We start from the raw sequence: 17528 nt of genomic DNA, 5'->3' as shown, positions 1-17528 counted from the left end.
GCGGACCGCGCTAGGTCTTGCAGCGAATGCCATGTAGGTCTTTTCGCCGGTGGTTAGGGCTAGGGCAATGTTTTCACCGGGTACGGACCATGTGCGGCCTGCTGCGGACCGCGCTAGGTCTTGCAGCGAATGCCATGTAGGTCTTTTTGCCGGTGGTTAGGGCAATGTAGGAAGTTAGGGCTAATGGAACTCGGTGTTGGCTTTCACATCTCGGGGCCCCGGATCCCCCGAAGCTCATAAGGGAAGTACATGTATCAAATCGAGTGGCATGTCATACTTAGGGACTTATGTATTGTATATCAATTGGTAATGGTTCTGCGATCAACAAGGCAACAAGCAAATGACACAATGAGAGCAGGGAGGCAATCTCGGTCAAGCCGCAAGTGAACAGCAAAAAAACTCAGAGCACAGAGCTTGTAGAATTCATTCATTCGTCTTCGCCTTCATCGTCTGAATCATCCAAGGCCTTCTCAGCCGCAGTGAGCGGGGTTCGAGCGCGATGGCGTGACCCTGAAGTTGTTAATCGCTTACGTTTGGGTTGGTTGGTTGTGGAGTTGGCGGAGGTGGTCGGGGCTCCCAGTTCGCTGTTGGTATCATCAGTGGTGCGAGGTGGTTGCTTCTTTGGAAGATTCTTCTTGCGACGAGGAACCACGCCAAGCAATGCATCTTGATCGGCCACTACACGAATGAGGTTCTGATCGAGGTCGTGATTAATCAGTGTGATCATAGGACCTTTGAGTTCGCGGCTCAGAGTCTTGAGCCATATTGGGTTGGACTTGGCACCAGGAAGAAAGACAAGCTTGAAACCGATTGCACCAAGTTGACTGTCACAGTCACCCCAGCTCCAAGACTGTTTCAAGCCATTGGTTTCTTCAGCTAGGTATGGGAATATCAGTTACATGAGATAACCAAGGGTTTGTCGCTTGAATTTATCTGAATTGGCTTACCAACAAAAGATCCAAGACGAGTTCGCAGGTTGGTAGCAGCTTCACGAGCAAGTGCTAAAGTGTGAAAATTGACCACATCAGTTAGAATAGAAATCGATGGGGGTGACCAGCTGATAAGCTTACGAATCTTTGCCTTGTTTACAAGGGCTGGAATGTTGTTGATTCGGAACCCAGAAAGAAATGCTTGAAGTCGATTCTGGTAGCTTTGCAGTCCATCTGCATGCTCGATCTGTTTGGAAAATGGCGCAGCTCCAGGTGTACTGCGAGTAAATTGGAAGTTGTGTGCCGAGAGGTGGTTGGATATGCCTATCAGGACAAATTCACAGTGAGAGCTCTTGGCCACATGGACCGCCTATGTTCATATAATGTCAGTGGAGGGTAGAAGAACATCTGATTAAATGAGGCGGCACTTACTTTGGCCTGCCACTCGGTCATCCACTTATCAACACGTGAGTGAGCTGCCTTCAAGGACTTTGAGCAGACCCGTAAGCCGCCAACAGTCGGAACTCGAGGTGTAGGAACCAAATCTGTCGTAGTGGTTTCTTGAGGATTGTTGCCAGTTGTTGTAGTATCAACAACGGCCGCCCCAGTTGGATTGGATTCCGATGCCGCATCTTGATCTGGTCCGACTGTTGGATTGGTTGCAAAGGCCCTCTTCTCATCAAGTGTCATTGCGTCCCACATCGCAGAAAGCTTCCCCATCGCTTCTTTGTCCTTAACACCCTTGCCGCCTGAATCATACAAGTTAGCCTGTTTCAATTGAAGATTAATAGGGCCTCCTCTCACTTTCTTTGAATATTGCTTGTGCAATGGGTGTCTTCATGAAGTTATTCCAGATGGTTGCAGCTCGAAGGGATTGTTTTCTTCCCCTGGAAGAATCAGATAATAACAAGTCAATTTACTTATGAATTGTCAATGGAAAAAAGATAGACTAACAAGAGCTTCTCGACCATCTCAACAGAGACTCGCCGTTCAATAGCTAGGAGAGCTAAGTCTTTATGTTGGGTAAGGTAAAACTCCAGAAACACTTCAACATCTGAATTTGTCATGTGTTTCTTGGACTTATCCTTTGAAATCCCTCGAAGTTCATCTGCTGTCTTTTGACGATAGTCGACTTCCTCCTCTGGCTCTCGGTCTTCAACTTGTTGATTAACGTCTGCAAGGAATCGATTGATTGATTGAGACTGGGTTACAGTGGTAGCTGGCGTGGTTGAGTTGGCTGCGTTTGTGTTAACAATTGGTGCTGATGGTGTGGGCACAGGGGGAGTACTTTCAGGGACAGCAGCTGAGACGGTGGAGCGGTTAGTTCTCTTGCGCTTTCGGGGACCGGTTGCAATGGTGGAGGCGGGAAAGTGAGGGGGCAGAAGAGCCGAGGTTTGTGGGGCAGGATTCATCACATCGGAGTCGTTCTGCTGGCCTCCATGGCTGGAATGAGATTGCTGACCACCATGGCCAAATTCTTGGCCACCAACACTGGATTGTTGACCGGCGCCGCTGAAGTGTTGTCCGCCGCTGCTGAATTGTTGTCCGCCGCCGCTGAATTGTTGTCCGCCGCCGCTGAATTGTTGTCCGCCGCCGCTGAATTGTTGTCCGCCACCACTGAAAAATTGTTGTCCATCATCGAACTGTTGTCCACCACCACTGAACTGTTGACCGCCGCTGCCACCACCAAATTGTTGACCGCCGCCGCTGAAGTGTTGACCTCGACCGCTAAATTGTTGACCACTGCCAAACTGTTGAACACCAGCGTATTGCTGACTGCCACCAAGCTGTAAGCCGTCATTCAAATTCAATCCGGTATTGAGCCGCTGGCTACCATCGAATAACAGGCTTCTGTTGAGCTGCAAACCATCATCAATTGGTTGAATATCAGAGAACCGCGTGGTTGGAGGAGTGAAGTTGTTGCGGGGGTTCAAATATCCATCATGCGGAGAGGTCCGCTCCAGCCCATTCGAAGTAGGGTAGCCGTACATGTTGTTCATGGTTTCTGATGATAAATAAGCCTTGACAAACAGAAAATATCAAGAAATAGAAGAAGTAGTTAGCTGACTCTTCTTTAATAGGAACGGGTTCTAAATAAGGAAAATTGTGATCCAAACCCAACAGCTGCTTGCCAAGTGATGATTTGAGAGAGGTTGAGAATCAAAAGTTTTGATGCTGTTGAATCAGTGCGTGTATTTGGTCAGTTGAAGTTCGATTGCTAGAGTTGGAGCAGTGTTGCTCTGAGAAAGATTTATCACGGGTGGGCAAGAGCTCTCAGGGCTCCCGCTCCGGGTACGGGGCTCGGGGGTTGATCTCTGATATTTTGCAGCTGGCACCGGTAGGTTGTTACTCATATGTGTATGTAGTTACATGCTCATATATGTCAAAGTCCAAAAAGAAAGGTTTACCGGACTTGAGGTTCTGCCGAGCTTGTAAGGGTCTCGGAAGTGTTATTATATTAAAGTCTTACAAGTGCACAAGTGAGGGGGTGAGGTAGCGCGCGTCTGAGTGAGGTTGCGTGAAGCCGCATTTCAGCTACTCAGTAGCCTCTGAATTTTTCTGAGCCTGGCTACTGAGTAGTTGAAATCGTGTTGTCTCGGGTGGTTAGAGGTGCCGAAGCCCCTGCGTACTGCACGCAAAGGGTTGTTGGTTTCGTTTCTTCTTTCTTTTCTCAGACAAGGCGTGACCTGTACACGCCCATATTGTCTGTACCGTTGAATTATCATTCATCGTTTTCTTTTTGTTGTTTGGTTCTCTTTTCCATTGTCGGCCCTTATAAAAGGGCCTCTCTTGTATGTCTGTTTCCCGCATCCATCCCCTGTCGTTGGAAATCCAGACACCTCTTCTTTGTCATTTAGCCGCGTGTAGCTTTGCTCCGCCGCAGGCCCATTTTCATAGCCTTGTAGCCTGCCCGACTACAGGGCTCCCCAGAATCAATCTAGAGCCTACACTTCTCGGGTCTAGATTGACCTCTGCGGTCGCAGATCGCACGGATCCATGTCCCTGTGTCCTCGCCCAGCACAGTGACTTAACAAGCTTCCGAACCGGGTACGGAACCCACTTTAACCGCTTTGAACACCACTTCATAGCCGTAGATCACCTCGGGAGAGGCATTTCTTTAAGTGCGAAGTGGGACAATTTTCATCAAAGTCATTTCTATTCGTTCACTAGATGTAAACACCGCCAAGGGAGACTGATGTACTTGGATGAATACACCCAATCAATTTCAGAAGCAATGCTATAGCTTCGTTCATACTACCAGACGGTAGATGATGTCTCACTTGCAAAACAGTCATGTTGCGCAACTAGCAATAATGGGAAAAACTGAGTCCATGTATTTATTAATTGGCCCATAGGAAGAACGTTCAACAAGGAATAGATAGATAATAATATCGAGAAAACAGGTGGTTTTCTCAGATTAAGTAGTCAATCGTATGGTGTCATTGAAATTCTTGCGAGGCGGCCACAAGAAGCGGTGGGACCATGGTCGTTCTAGTTACCCGGGCCTTGATGTTTCTCACTGGATGTTGGGAGGGGTTGTTAGTTTCAAACCGGCAGAATCCGAGGGTAGGGATCAAACTCACAAGTCCCAGCTGTGGATCCACACACTGTGTTGGTCTTTTTTACCGCCGAGTGCAGTGAACAACTGGATAAAAGGGAAGGCGGCATCATCGATGAGACTCCAGATATGCCACAGGCCCAAGGGTTTCCAGGCTACTCACCTTTCGGGTTACCCAGATGGTTGCACAGCCATCATCCTCACTGATAGTTTGTCCTTCATTGGCAAAGGCGCATCCATCGATAACAGGTGCATAGACGACTGGTCCCTGGTCGGGTTTCAACCAACTGTAGTTCAAAACAGAGACTAAGTAAGCGTGTGACGGATTCAAGGGCCGGTCCTGATTATTGCTTACAGCTTTCTGTAGCAGTTTTCTTTGTGGTCACTATGAGAACATGACACGTGTCAGCTTAATCTTGTTTTGACTTTGTGCTATGAATCTGCTACTTACCCGTTAACCCAACCTGGGTAATAGCCGTCCTTTGTGAACTCGGGTGACTGACGTTGTCCAGTCCAGAGACAAGCACCTGTTATTTTTTTGGTATCGTAACCGCGCTCTGGGTCACAAACCTAAATAGCGCAATAGAATACGATTAATTTTGCTTCTCTGATCTGATTTTGAGCAGCAAACCAAATACTACTCACTGAGTGTGGACCGCCCGCAATGTCCATACCCTACAAAACAATTGGCCGCGAAACGACTGGTCAGATAGTTTGCCCGGAGATCTGGTGAGCGATGGAAGTCATATGTAACATACCATCTCGTGAGGGGGGGTGTTGCGGCGTCTAAGACCAGCATCTTGTGGCTGAGCTTTTTGAGTCTTAGGGGTCATGCGCGGTTTCATCTATGATAAAAATAAATCGAGGAAGATTTTAAGCTCAAATTCAGAGAATTCATATTAGCGCGCACTACTGTGGAAATATCACCGACCACTTTGACAACGACAGACTGGTGGGTGGTTGATTGACCCTTGTATTTAGCCCTCCACAAGGCACATTGGGAGCGCTTGGGCTGAGTTTCGGAGGCAGCTCCAGCGACATTACCCGCGACAAGAGCCAAGGCTAAAACAATGAGTTTTGCGCAAAACATAATGAAGGACTTCGGTTTGAATGAGGGATAAGTTGCTGGGTTGGAAATGTGGATTGGGGGGTGGAAAGTGGGATACGGAGGAGTAAAGCAAATGCCGTTCCCCCTTTTATGTGAAATGCGAGAGGCTTTGACGGTGTCCAAAATGGGTCTCGACAAGCCTCAACGCCGGAGGTACTGAAATACAGGATCATTTTGTACCTGATCTTCGCATTCAAAGTCTTCAGAAGTTCAATTCATCACATTCAATCAATATGTATTTACCATGTGTCCTCGTAGGCTCACATCATGAGGGCAAAATCCACCTCCTAGCACGGCTGCAGATGAATGTATTCCTTTAGACAGGTGCCAGTCTTGGAAGGACGACTTGAAAAGACGCCCCCTCACCCCCATTGCTGCATTCACGGCTGCACGGGTCGGGCGATGTGAAGATGTATGTATCCATGTAATCACGATTGCTTCCTATGTACATTTAACATGAATATGGTGGGGGCGTTGTGTTACACACGACAAAATAGGTAGAGATGAGTCCAACGTACTTGTGTCCGAGCGAGATGTACAAAAGCCCAAGCAGCCCAAAGGAGCCTAAGCCACGCGCAGCCAATGTTCAACTCTGGGCCCTGGCCTGCACCCGGGGAGTCGGAAATCACTTGGAGTCTACGAGGACTCACGTGGTAGCCGTGCGCGAGGTCGGTCCAGCGGCTTTCGGTCCAGGGAAATACGGGGTCACCACCGGGAGGATCACGCGGCCACCCCGTGATCATCCCGTGGATTCCACGGCAGCTTTCGGCTCCGCGTGGAATCCCTATAAAGGCTTGGAAACTGCACGGTACAGTCCGGCGGCGGTCAGCTCTCCACGTGTCGATCCCGGTATCCAATCTCGGTGAGGAAAGAGAGAGGATCCCGGGCGTGCAAGAGCCGGACTGTATGTGCCCGGCAGTGACAGGGTTAGGTCTTGGACCTGTCACTGACGGAAGCTAAAACAACTATGTACATATGATCTAAGTACATAGTTATCCACCTTAGTTTGCCTTTGTGCACTCTGAACTCTAACAATCCCCGTGGACTCCCAGTGATCCCGACGTGAAGGTCAAGCCCACGGGTGGATCACGGCTCCTTCAACCGTGGACTCCCCAAGGAATTGCCGTGATACCCACGGGTGGGTTAAGCCCATGAGAGGCCATTGTGAGCTGATGTGTACACCACGTGCCTCAAATTACATTTCTTGTGTTTTTGACTTATTTTGGCCCATTTCTGGGCCATATAATTTTGAGGGGGTCATCCGTCAAAAATATCATGGTGCCAAAGGTGCTTATTGTGAGCCTGAGTCTCTATAGTGACAGCAGGACACAAGAAATGGGGGACAACAGTTTGATTTCTTGGGATAAAGAAAATACAACTGTAAGAGAAAAAGAGAAAGAGAGAGAAAGAAACCAAGCAGGATAAGATAGAAGAGAAGTACTAGGTTATTCTAGTGGGAATGCACGTCCACTGGCAATGCTACTCTTCAGAAGAGTGCTGCTAATCTGTGCTAGAAGTGCTACAGCTTCCTCTCAGGAGGGTATCTGGATTAGATAAGTTTAATCCAGCCACAGTTTTTTAGACTTCTCTCTGGACAGTCAAGGTTCTTAATGGGAAACCTGAGGGACAGCCCTGCAACCTAGATTTTGAGGCAAAGGCCAAGTGATTATAAGGGACAGCCCTGTGATCAAGATAGAGGCAAAGGCCTGTAGAATAGAAGGGACAGCCCTGTGATCAAGGAGGAGGCAAAGCAAGAAGAAAAGGCAGATCAAACAAGACACAGAGTTGTACCTCTGAGATAATCAAGGTTCAGTGAAAGAGGTTACTTACTGTCAATATCCTAGGCGCCTGTGACGGTAGGTATACTGGGAGTAGAGTAGGCTCTTTTGTGGTGATCCTGGGGTTATCTGGGTGGTGGTTCTGGTGTGCTGAAGTCTGTGGATCCGCCTCAGGCAAGGGGGATTCTGACTACGAAAATTTTCACAGTTTGCTTATGTAATTTACATATGTACATGTGGTTTGGCGCGCCAGGTAGTGCTGACATGTCACAACTGCGCAAGCGCGCCACAACTCAGTAACTCAGGGAAGGAGTATAGTTACAATGAATTGATAAGTTGTAACTAGGGTCAAAATTGCATGAGGAAACAGAATCTGAAGTCAAAACAAGGTTATCTCTTAAGATGAAAAAGATATAAAGTAATTTATATGTAACAAAGGTAGAACAGGCAGCTTTTAGGTCAGCTGTGATGACTCTAAGGCTGACACTTATAATATTGCCCAAGGCATATCTCATAATGACGGTGTGGAACTTCTACGCTAGGTGTGATCTGAGCTTGGAAGGGAAATGTAGATGTCACGGATAATGACAGACTACACGGGTGCTTGAAGGGCTGCCTTCCTTGAATAAGCTTCTGGGAGAATTTTACACTAAGAATTTTTAGTGTGGCACAATCTTTAGAACTATTCTTAATTCTATCTGACTAAGGCCCCGTTTGGAGCCAATATAATCCGGGCGATATATGAGTTTTTTTGCCTGACATCCTATGTGACATCTGATCAGGTCCGCCAAAACTTGATCAGATGTCACAAAATTCCAGATTATATCACGCAATTATATCGGCTCCAAACGGAGCCTAAGTTATTTTTATATGTCAAAGTTCAACTATTTAATATATCAATTTACTATAAATCAACTATTTATATCAAGTGATGAATGCTAGTAATCTACAATATTACTATCAAGTGCAAACATTGGGAAAGGGCAGAAGAGGCCTCCTTATATACTAAATAAACTTGTCTGAGACTAGAAATATGTAGCTGAAAGATTCTTCTACTATGTGATGTGTACAGCTGTGTGAAATACAAAAGGGCTTGGTATTTTACTATCTAAGTAGGAATTTATTTTCACAGAAGAGTGTATCAGATGTAATTGTATTCTTAGAGTGAATTTTATGATGAAATATTCTGAGATCTACTGTGTATCTACTCTTATATGGAAAATAGATCTATGAGGTGTATCTTAGAGGTTATTCTTTGAAGTTTACTATGAAATATGCTACATGCCTCTTACTTATGTAAAGGGCTGTTACTGGTTTTCTGAGTGTGAAAATAATCATGACAGCTGGGTGAAATTTAATATGGGGTTTATTTCTACTAAGTATGTTTTGTATGTAGTTTGTACTGTACTTTAATATTAAAATATACTATGATTTGATGTAGTTGATGGTTGATTGGTCTTACCACAGCGGACGCACTATTCAGAGTGCCGGATGCACTTTGCATAGTGGCAGACACACTTTTCATAGTGGTGGACGCACTTTTGATAGTGGCAGACTCACTATTCAGAGTGCCGGACGCACTTTTGATAGTGCCGGACGCACTCTTCATAGTGGCAGATGCACTTTTTGTAGTGGCGGACGCACTTTTCAAAGTGCCAGAGGCAGATTTTTTTTGTGTTGCACCAAAGGGGTTGATATAGGGCCTGTGCAGACCCTCAAAATTTGCCTTGTAAAATTCAGGTTTTTGCTGCAAATATGCAATTTTGCAAGGTACTTTTTTACAGGTTGGCACTCTGTAAAAAAACACCAAGTAAAATTCCACATGAAAGACTTCAGTTATAATTTTACAGGCTTGTTTTTACATTACAAGGTGGGAATCTAGCCAACACATTGTAAAATTACACATACCCTTAATGTGCACTTTTACAAAGAAATTTTTTACAGGGCCTTGATCATGTACCTTGTAAAAAACACTTTGTAAAATTCACCCACCCCGTTTTGAAATACAAGTCATACACATTTTGGGTGTAATATTTTGCATACTGCAGGTATTCCAGGGAATGGCGAGCTTCCTGAGTTGCTGCAGTGGACTAAGTGCAACAGGGGTAATGGGATATAGTTGTACTTGTAGTGTGGGGGGGGGGGGGGGCAGTAAGAGGCTGAGGAAGAAGGTGGCATGACTGGGGGTTGAATCCACCCTTGGCCCAGTTTGAACTGCCCTCAATGACTAACAATAGACCATTCATTGAGGACGTTCCTGGTGCAATCATTGAGGGAAGTAAAAACTCCCCTTGATGACAGTGTGTGCTGGTTGTTGGGGGATTACCCTCAATGACCATGACCAACCTGTTCCCCTCATTGAGGGAAGGGCCTCTTGATAACACATCCATTCTGGTCATCAAGGACACCTCTTGATGAAAAAAAGCCGGTAGGTACCGCTGGTACCTGCCTAAAAGACTTGTGGTGCTGGGTCCCTGTTTTTGGCAAAAACTGTGTGGTTACCAGCAGTGTAAAGGGTATCCAGGTCCATTTTGAAATTCTCTACAGCCAAGGATGTGCAAAGAAACTGCAAAAACAGGCTTAACAAAGCCTCTCCAAGGAGGTGTGAAGCATCTCCATTTCTCCAAAGGAGAGGCTTACCTCTAATGTCGCATAATTGGCCCTACAGACTTGAGTTTTTCTTGTAAAAAACAGTACTTTTTTTTTGGAAATGATTTAAAAACTGCAGTTTGTGGTTTAAAAAACAACTGAGTAGACAGACTTGTAGCCTGCTATCTCATCTTTCATTCCTTGTTTTTTTCCTACTGCCCCTCATAATTACTAGCCCAATCTGCCTACTGAGGACTGGTTTTGAAGGGGTCTTCCAGGCATTTTTGAGCTCAAAATTTGAAATTCCCTGAGCTCACGCGGGCAGATTGGTTACACAAATCTACCATGTTGTTCCAGGTCTGATATCAGGCAGATGTGTATTAGGAAATTATTGATAAATTATTCAGAAGTCAATGGGAAGTCTGTCATAATTTATGAGGAAGTATCACAGGAGCTCATGCAATGTTGTATAGAACTGTTAAATTCTTTAAGGATAACTCAATTACAACCTACAATGAAATGATAGTTACTCAATGCCCAATTATTAATCATTTACGGTGAATTTATGTTGATTAGAGATGGTCACTTTGAACCCGTTGCGGGTATCCACTATCCGCTGGCGGGTACCCGCTGGAGGCCCTTGGGTACCCCCCAGCGGATGCGGATGTCTGAGATTCTGGCAGAATCCAGTGGGTAACCTTGTATTCCGGTGGGTATCTGCTCTCCCTAGGGTATGGGAGCTGCAGCGGTCAGCAGCCATAAAGCCGTTCTATGTTGCTGTCAATTGGGGGGAGTCCCTCCCGGTCAACAGCAACATACAATAGTCGACCGGCCGGGATGAGTCCTTCCTGGTCGTCAGGCATATGTATCAAGCAGTCAACCAGGAGAAATCCCTCCCGGTTGCAACTAGACATACCAGTCGACCAGGAGGGATGACTAATATACACATCAGTCAACTGGGAGGAATCCCTCCCGGTAAACAACTATACACACCAGTCAACCGGGAGGAATCCCTCCCAGTTGACAACTAGACATACCAGTTGACCGGGAGGAATACCTCCTGGTCAACAACTATACACACCAGTCAACCGGGAGGAATCCCTCCCAGTTGACTGGGAGGAGTCCCTCCCCAAATCGAGCAGTCGACCGGGAGGAGTCCCTCCCAGTCAGCGGTTGACAACTAGACATACCAGTTGACCGGGAGGAATCCCTCCCAGTTGAAAACTAGACATACCAGTCAACCGGGGGGAATCCCTCCCGGTTGAAAGTCATATTGAGCAGTTGACCAGGAGCAGTCCCTCCCGGTCAACATCCATATCAAGCAGTCAACCGGGAGGTGTCCCTCCTGGAAAACAGCTTTATGCAGCAGGCAACCAAGAGAAGTCCCTCCCGGTCGATAGCCATATAGAGCAGTTGGCCAGGAGAAGTGCCTGCCGGTCGACTGACATATGCAGCAGTCAACCGGTAAGCACGTTTTGAGGGGCGGGTATCCGCCCCGGAGAGCAGGCACCCGCTGTCGGATGTGGATGCGGATGCTGATGTTGGGATATGGGCTAAAAACACCGCGGGTATCCAAACACGCGCAGATACCCGGATGCGAAGTGACCATCTCTCACTACAAACATGGATGAATTTGGGAAGGCATATATTGATCAATATGGCATATATTGATCAAATTATATTGATCATTTTTTTTTTTTTTGAAATTTCTCTTGAATTTGTTTCCTTCCTGCAACATCATAACCCTTCTATCATCTCTATTTCCCTTGATTTCCTCCTTTCTTAGTTTTCAACCATAGTAAAAGCTTCATTTTGTTGCCAATCAAATAGGTCATTTTTACATACTCATATGAATTATTCCTGAGAAAAAATAGTCTGTAAAGTCAGGCAGGGAGGGGAAGGGGGGAGGAGGAATGGGGAGGCATGAATTATTGTCACTTGAACCTTGCAAAAGTGTTGAAATCTACTTTCCAAAAAAAAAAAAAGAAAAAAAAAAAGAATCAGTCTCAATATATCATGCTACATCAATTTTGTTCAAATTTAATGGCTTGTATATATGACTCATCATATCCAATATCCTAAATTTCTACTAGGCCTGAGATTGATTTAATGTTTGTACCAGATTTGAGTAAGGTGTCTTATATCATGGAAGAACTCCCATGGTGCGCTGAGATATAGTGGGAGAAACACCAGGAAACTACCAAATCAGTGATATTTGGCAACTGATCACATTGTGGTTGTTACATTTGGAGGTTTTGAGGTCATTCAAGGTACACCAGGATCCGTTGAGGCCATTTGATAATTTTTGTACCAATATCATGGAAGAACTCCCACGCTGCGCTGAGATAAAGTGGCAGAAACACCAAGAAACTACCAAATTAGTCATATTTGGCAACCAATCACATTGTAGCTGCTAAATTTGGGGGTTTTGTGGTCATTGAAGGTACAAAGTGAATCTTTAAGGGCATGTGAAAATTTTGGTACCAATATCATGGAAGAACTCCCAGGATGCGCTGAGATATATTGAGAGGAACACCAGGAAACTACAAAATTAGTGATATTTGGCAACAGGTCACATTGTAGCTGCCAGAAACACCAAGTAACTACCAAATTAGTGATATTAGGCAACTGATCACATTGTGGCTGCTACATTTGAGGGGTTTGTGTCCATTCAAGGTACACATTGAATCTCTGAGGGCATTGAACATTTTGGTACCAATATCATGTAAGAACTCCCACGCTGCGCTGAGATATAGCGGCAGAAACACCAAGAAACTACCAAATTGGTGATATTTGGCAACTGATCACATTGTGGCTGCTACATTTGAGGGGTTTGTGGTCATTCAAGGTACAAATTGAGACTTTGAGGGCATTTGAACATTTTGATACCAATATCATGGAGGAACTCCCACGCTGCGCTGAGATATAGTGGCAGAAACTCCAAGAAACTACCAAATTAGTGATATTTGGCAACTGATCACATTGTGGCTGCTACATTTGGGGGGTTTGTGGTCATTCAAGGTACACAATGAATCTCTGAGGGCATGTGAATATTTTGGTACCAATATCATGGAAGAACTCTCAGGATGCGCTGAGATATATTGGGAGGAACACCAGGAAACTACAAAATTGGTGATATTTGGCAACAGATCACATTGTAGCTGCTACATTTGGGGGTTTTGTGGTCATTCAAGGTACAAATTGAGACTTTGAGGGCATTTGAACATTTTGATACCAATATCATGGAGGAACTCCCACGCTGCGCTGAGATATAGTGGCAGAAACTCCAAGAAACTACCAAATTAGTGATATTTGGCAACTGATCACATTGTGGCATCTACATTTGGGAGGTTTGTGGTCATTCAAGGTACACAATGAATCTCTGAGGGCATGTGAATATCTTGGTACCAATATCATGGAAGAACTCCCAGGATGCGCTGAGATATATTGGGAGGAACACCAGGAAACTACAAAATTAGTGATATTTGGCGACAGATCACATTGTGGCTGCTACATTTGGGGGGTTTGTGGTCATTCAAGGTACACAATAAATCTCGGAGGGCATGTGAACATTTTGGTACCAATATCATGGAAGAACTCCCACGCTGCGCTGAGATATAGTGGCAGAAACACACAGAAACTACCAAATTAGTGATATTTGGCAACTACATTGTGGCTGCTACATCTGGGGGTTTTGTGGTCATTCAAGGTACACCATGAATCTTTGAGGGCATGTGAAAATTTCATTACCAATATCATGGAAGAAATCCCACGCTGCACTGAGATATAGTGGAAGAAACACCAACAAACTACCAAATAAGTCATATTTGGCAACTGATCACATTGTGGCTGCTACATTTGGGGGTTTTGTGGTCATTCAAGGTACACAATGAATCTTTGACCGCATTTGATCATTTTGGTACCAATATCATGGAAGAACTCCCACGCTGCGCTGAGATATAGTGGCAGAAACACCAAGAAGCCACCAAATTAGTCATATTTGGCAACTGATGACATTGTGGCTGCTACATTTGGAGGTTTTGAGGTCATTAAAGGTACACAATGAATCTTTGAGGGAATGTGAACATTTTGGTACCAATATCATGGAAGAATTCCCACGCTGCACTGAGATATAGTGTCCAAAACACCAAGAAACTACCAAATTAGTCATATTTGCCAACTGATCACATTGTGGCTGCTACATTTGGGGGTTTTGTGGTCATTCAACGTACACCATGATTCTTCGAGGGCATGTGAAAATTTTATTACCAATATCATGGAAGAAATCTCACGCTGCACTGAGATATAGTGGGAGAAACACCAAGAAACTACCAAATTAGTGATATTTGGCAACTGACCACATTGTGGCTGCTACATTTGGGGGTTTTGTGGTCATTCAAGGTACACAAAGAATCTTCGACCGCATTTCATAATTTTGATACCAATATCATGGAAGAAATCCCACACTGCCCTGAGATTTAGTGGCAGAAACACCAAAGAAATACCAAATTAGTGATATTTGGCAACTGATCACATGGTGGCTGCTACATTTGTGGGTTTTGTGGTCATTCAAGGCATACAATGAATCTTTGAGGGAATGTGAACATTTTGGTACCAATATCATGGAAGAATTCCCACGCTGCGCTGAGATATAGTGGCCAAAACACCAAGAAAGTTAAACTACCAAATTAGTCATATTTGGCAACTGATCACATTGTGGCTGCTACATTTGGTGGTTTTGTGGTCATTCAACGTACACCATGAATCTTTGAGGGCATGTGAACATTTTATTACCAATATCATGGAAGAAATCTCACGCTGCACTGAGATATAGTGGCAGAAACACCAAGAAACCAACAAATTAGTCATATTTGCCAACTGATAACATTGTGGCTGCTACATTTGGACGTTTTGAGGTCATTCAAGGTACACCATGATCCCTTGAGGCCATTCAATCATTTTTGTACCAATATCATGGAAGAACTCCCATGCTGCGCTGAGATATAGTGGCGGAAACACCAAGAAACTACCAAATTAGTCATATTTGGCAACTGATCACATTGTGGCTGCTACATTTGGAGGTTTTGAGGTCATTCAAGGTACACAATGAATATTCGAGGGCATGTGAAAATTTTGGTACCAATATCATGGAAGAACTACCACGCTGCGCTGAGATATAGTGGGAGAAACACCAGGAAACTACCAAATTAGTGATAGTTGGCAACCGGTCACATTGTAGCTGCTACATTTGGAGGTTTTGTGGTCATTCAAGTCACACAACAAATCTGTGAGGGCATTGGATAATTCTGGTACCAATATCATGGAAGAACTCCTGGATTAATCCTCAAACTTGCAATGTCTTTTTTTCAGCAAGAAAAGAATGGTGTGTGTCGCATTGATGTTATCAGAAGTCTTCCATAAATTTCCAAATCTACTTTATTTCAAAAATGGAAAATCATTGACCCCTCACCTCTCTCATGATACCATCCTTCAAGAATTTTCAAAGATATTCCATATCATCTTTGATATGCTGCATGCATACAAGGCCTTTTGAAACTAATTTGCCATGGAAATGATCAAATGCCCTCAAAGACTCATTTTTTACCTTGAATGACCATGAAAACCCCAAATGTAGCAGCTACAATGTGATCTGTTGCCAAATATCACTAATTTGGTAGTTTCCTGGTGTTTCTCCCACTATATCTCAGCGCAGCGTGGGAGTTCTTCCATGATATTGGTACAAAAATGATCTGATGTCCCTAAAGATTCATTGTGTACCTTTAATGACCACATAAACCCCAAATATAGCAGCCACAATGTGATCCGTTGCCAAATATGACTAATTTGGTAGTTTCTTGGTGTTTCTGCAACTACATCTCAGCCCCCCGTGGGATTTCTTCTATGATATTGGCACCAAAATGTTTAAATGCCCTCAAAGATTCAATCTGTACCTTCAATAACCACAAAAACCCCAAATGTAGCAGCTACAATGTGATTGGTTGCCAAATACCACTAATTTGATAGTTTCTTGGTGTTTCTGCCACTATATCTCAGCACAGCGTGGGAGTTCTTCCATTATATTGGTAATGAAATGATCAAATGGCCTCAAAGGATCATGGTGTACATTGAATGACCTCAAAACCTCCAAATGTAGCAGCCACAATGTGATCAGTTGCCAAATATGACTAATTTGGTAGTTTCTTGGTGTTTCTGCCACTATATCTCAGCGCAGCGTGGGAGTTCTTCCATGATATTGGTATAAAAATGTTGACATGCCCTCAAAGACTCATTGTGTACCTTGTATGACCACAAAAACCCCAAATGTAGTAGCCACAATGTGATCAGTTGCCAAATATCACTAATTTGGTAGTTTCTTGGTGTTTCTGCCACTACATCTCAGTCCAGCATGGGAGTTCTTCCATGATATTGGTACAAAAATGATCAAATGGCCTCAAGGGATGATGGTGTACCTTGAGTGACCTCAAAACGGCCAAATGTAGCACCACAATGTGATCAGTTGCCAAATGTCACTAATTTGGTAGTTTCTTGGTGTTTCCGCCACTATATCTCAGCGCAGCATGGGAGTTCTTCCATGATATTGGTACAAAAATGATCAAATGGCCTCAAGGGATCATGGTGTACCTTGAGTGACCTCAAAACGGCCAAATGTAGCATCACAATGTGATCAGTTGCCAAATGTCACTAATTTGGTAGTTTCTTGGTGTTTCCGCCACTATATCTCAGCGCAGCATGGGAGTTCTTCCATGATATTGGTACAAAAATGATCAAATGGCCTCAAGGGATCATGGTGTACATTGAATGACCTCAAAAAGGCCAAATGTAGCACCACAATGTGATCAGTTGCCAAATATCACTAATTTGGTAGTTTCATGGTGTTTCGGCCACTATATCTCAGCGCAGCGTGGGGGTTCTTCCATGATATTGGTACCAAAATGTTCACATGCCCTCAAAGATTTATTGTGTGCCTTGAATGACCACAAAACACCCAAATGTAGCAGCCACCATTTGATCAGTTGCCAAATCCAAGTTTATTGAAGACACAGATTTCCCAGAACCCTAAAAAAAAAAATCAAGGGTTCCCCCTGGAAACACACAAAATAGAAGAAAAAAAATTTAGGGTTTCCCCATTGTACAAAAAACCAATTCAAAATCCACAAATTTTCCTCAATCAATATGAATCAAAAAAAAAAAAAAAATAGCACTGTAAATTGTCAACCTAGCCTTCCAACATCAGCAGTGCTGTGCACCCAGGCTCAACCTCCAGCCCGCGTCAAGCGCGCGGGTCAAAAAGGTTGGACGTGAAGGCCCCCGGCCTGCAGCAAAGGCTGCAGACCCGTGGGGGGCCCACTCTTTGCCCCTCAGACTGCGCACGCGCAACAGCGGAGGGGTTGAGGGCAAAGGTTAGCTGGAAGTGCAGCATCCTCGACTGCCCTGGGGGGATGATGAACCATCAATTGAAGCTATTTATACCCTTGCCCCAGCTCTGTCTGGCCACGAATTGTCCATCCATTACTCGCAGCGCCGTGGCAATACATTGAAGCCAC

At 44.6% G+C, this 17528-nt stretch overlaps 2 protein-coding genes across 2 annotated transcripts; both read right to left on the bottom strand.

The window, feature by feature from the left end:
* Positions 1 to 427: 427 nt before the first annotated feature.
* On the bottom strand, positions 428 to 2920 carry PtA15_3A9 (uncharacterized protein; the record flags this gene model as incomplete). The annotated part of the gene is made up of 6 exons (XM_053167949.1): positions 428 to 876; positions 948 to 1001; positions 1071 to 1299; positions 1362 to 1678; positions 1734 to 1816; positions 1884 to 2920. 6 exons carry the CDS (start codon positions 2918 to 2920, stop codon positions 428 to 430), a joined length of 2169 nt encoding a protein of 722 aa, XP_053018201.1.
* A 1501-nt stretch (positions 2921 to 4421) lies between these two features.
* Positions 4422 to 5578, bottom strand: PtA15_3A8 (uncharacterized protein; the record flags this gene model as incomplete). The annotated part of the gene is made up of 8 exons (XM_053167914.1): positions 4422 to 4449; positions 4514 to 4575; positions 4652 to 4775; positions 4844 to 4873; positions 4940 to 5058; positions 5134 to 5163; positions 5247 to 5333; positions 5420 to 5578. 8 exons carry the CDS (start codon positions 5576 to 5578, stop codon positions 4422 to 4424), a joined length of 639 nt encoding a protein of 212 aa, XP_053018200.1.
* Between the last annotated feature and the right edge of the window lie 11950 nt (positions 5579 to 17528).

Source organism: Puccinia triticina, chromosome 3A (assembly GCF_026914185.1).
Source record: "Puccinia triticina chromosome 3A, complete sequence".
Classification (NCBI taxonomy): domain Eukaryota; kingdom Fungi; phylum Basidiomycota; class Pucciniomycetes; order Pucciniales; family Pucciniaceae; genus Puccinia; species Puccinia triticina.
Note: the sequence above shows the minus strand (reverse complement) of the source record. Positions and strands in the feature narration are given on the sequence as shown.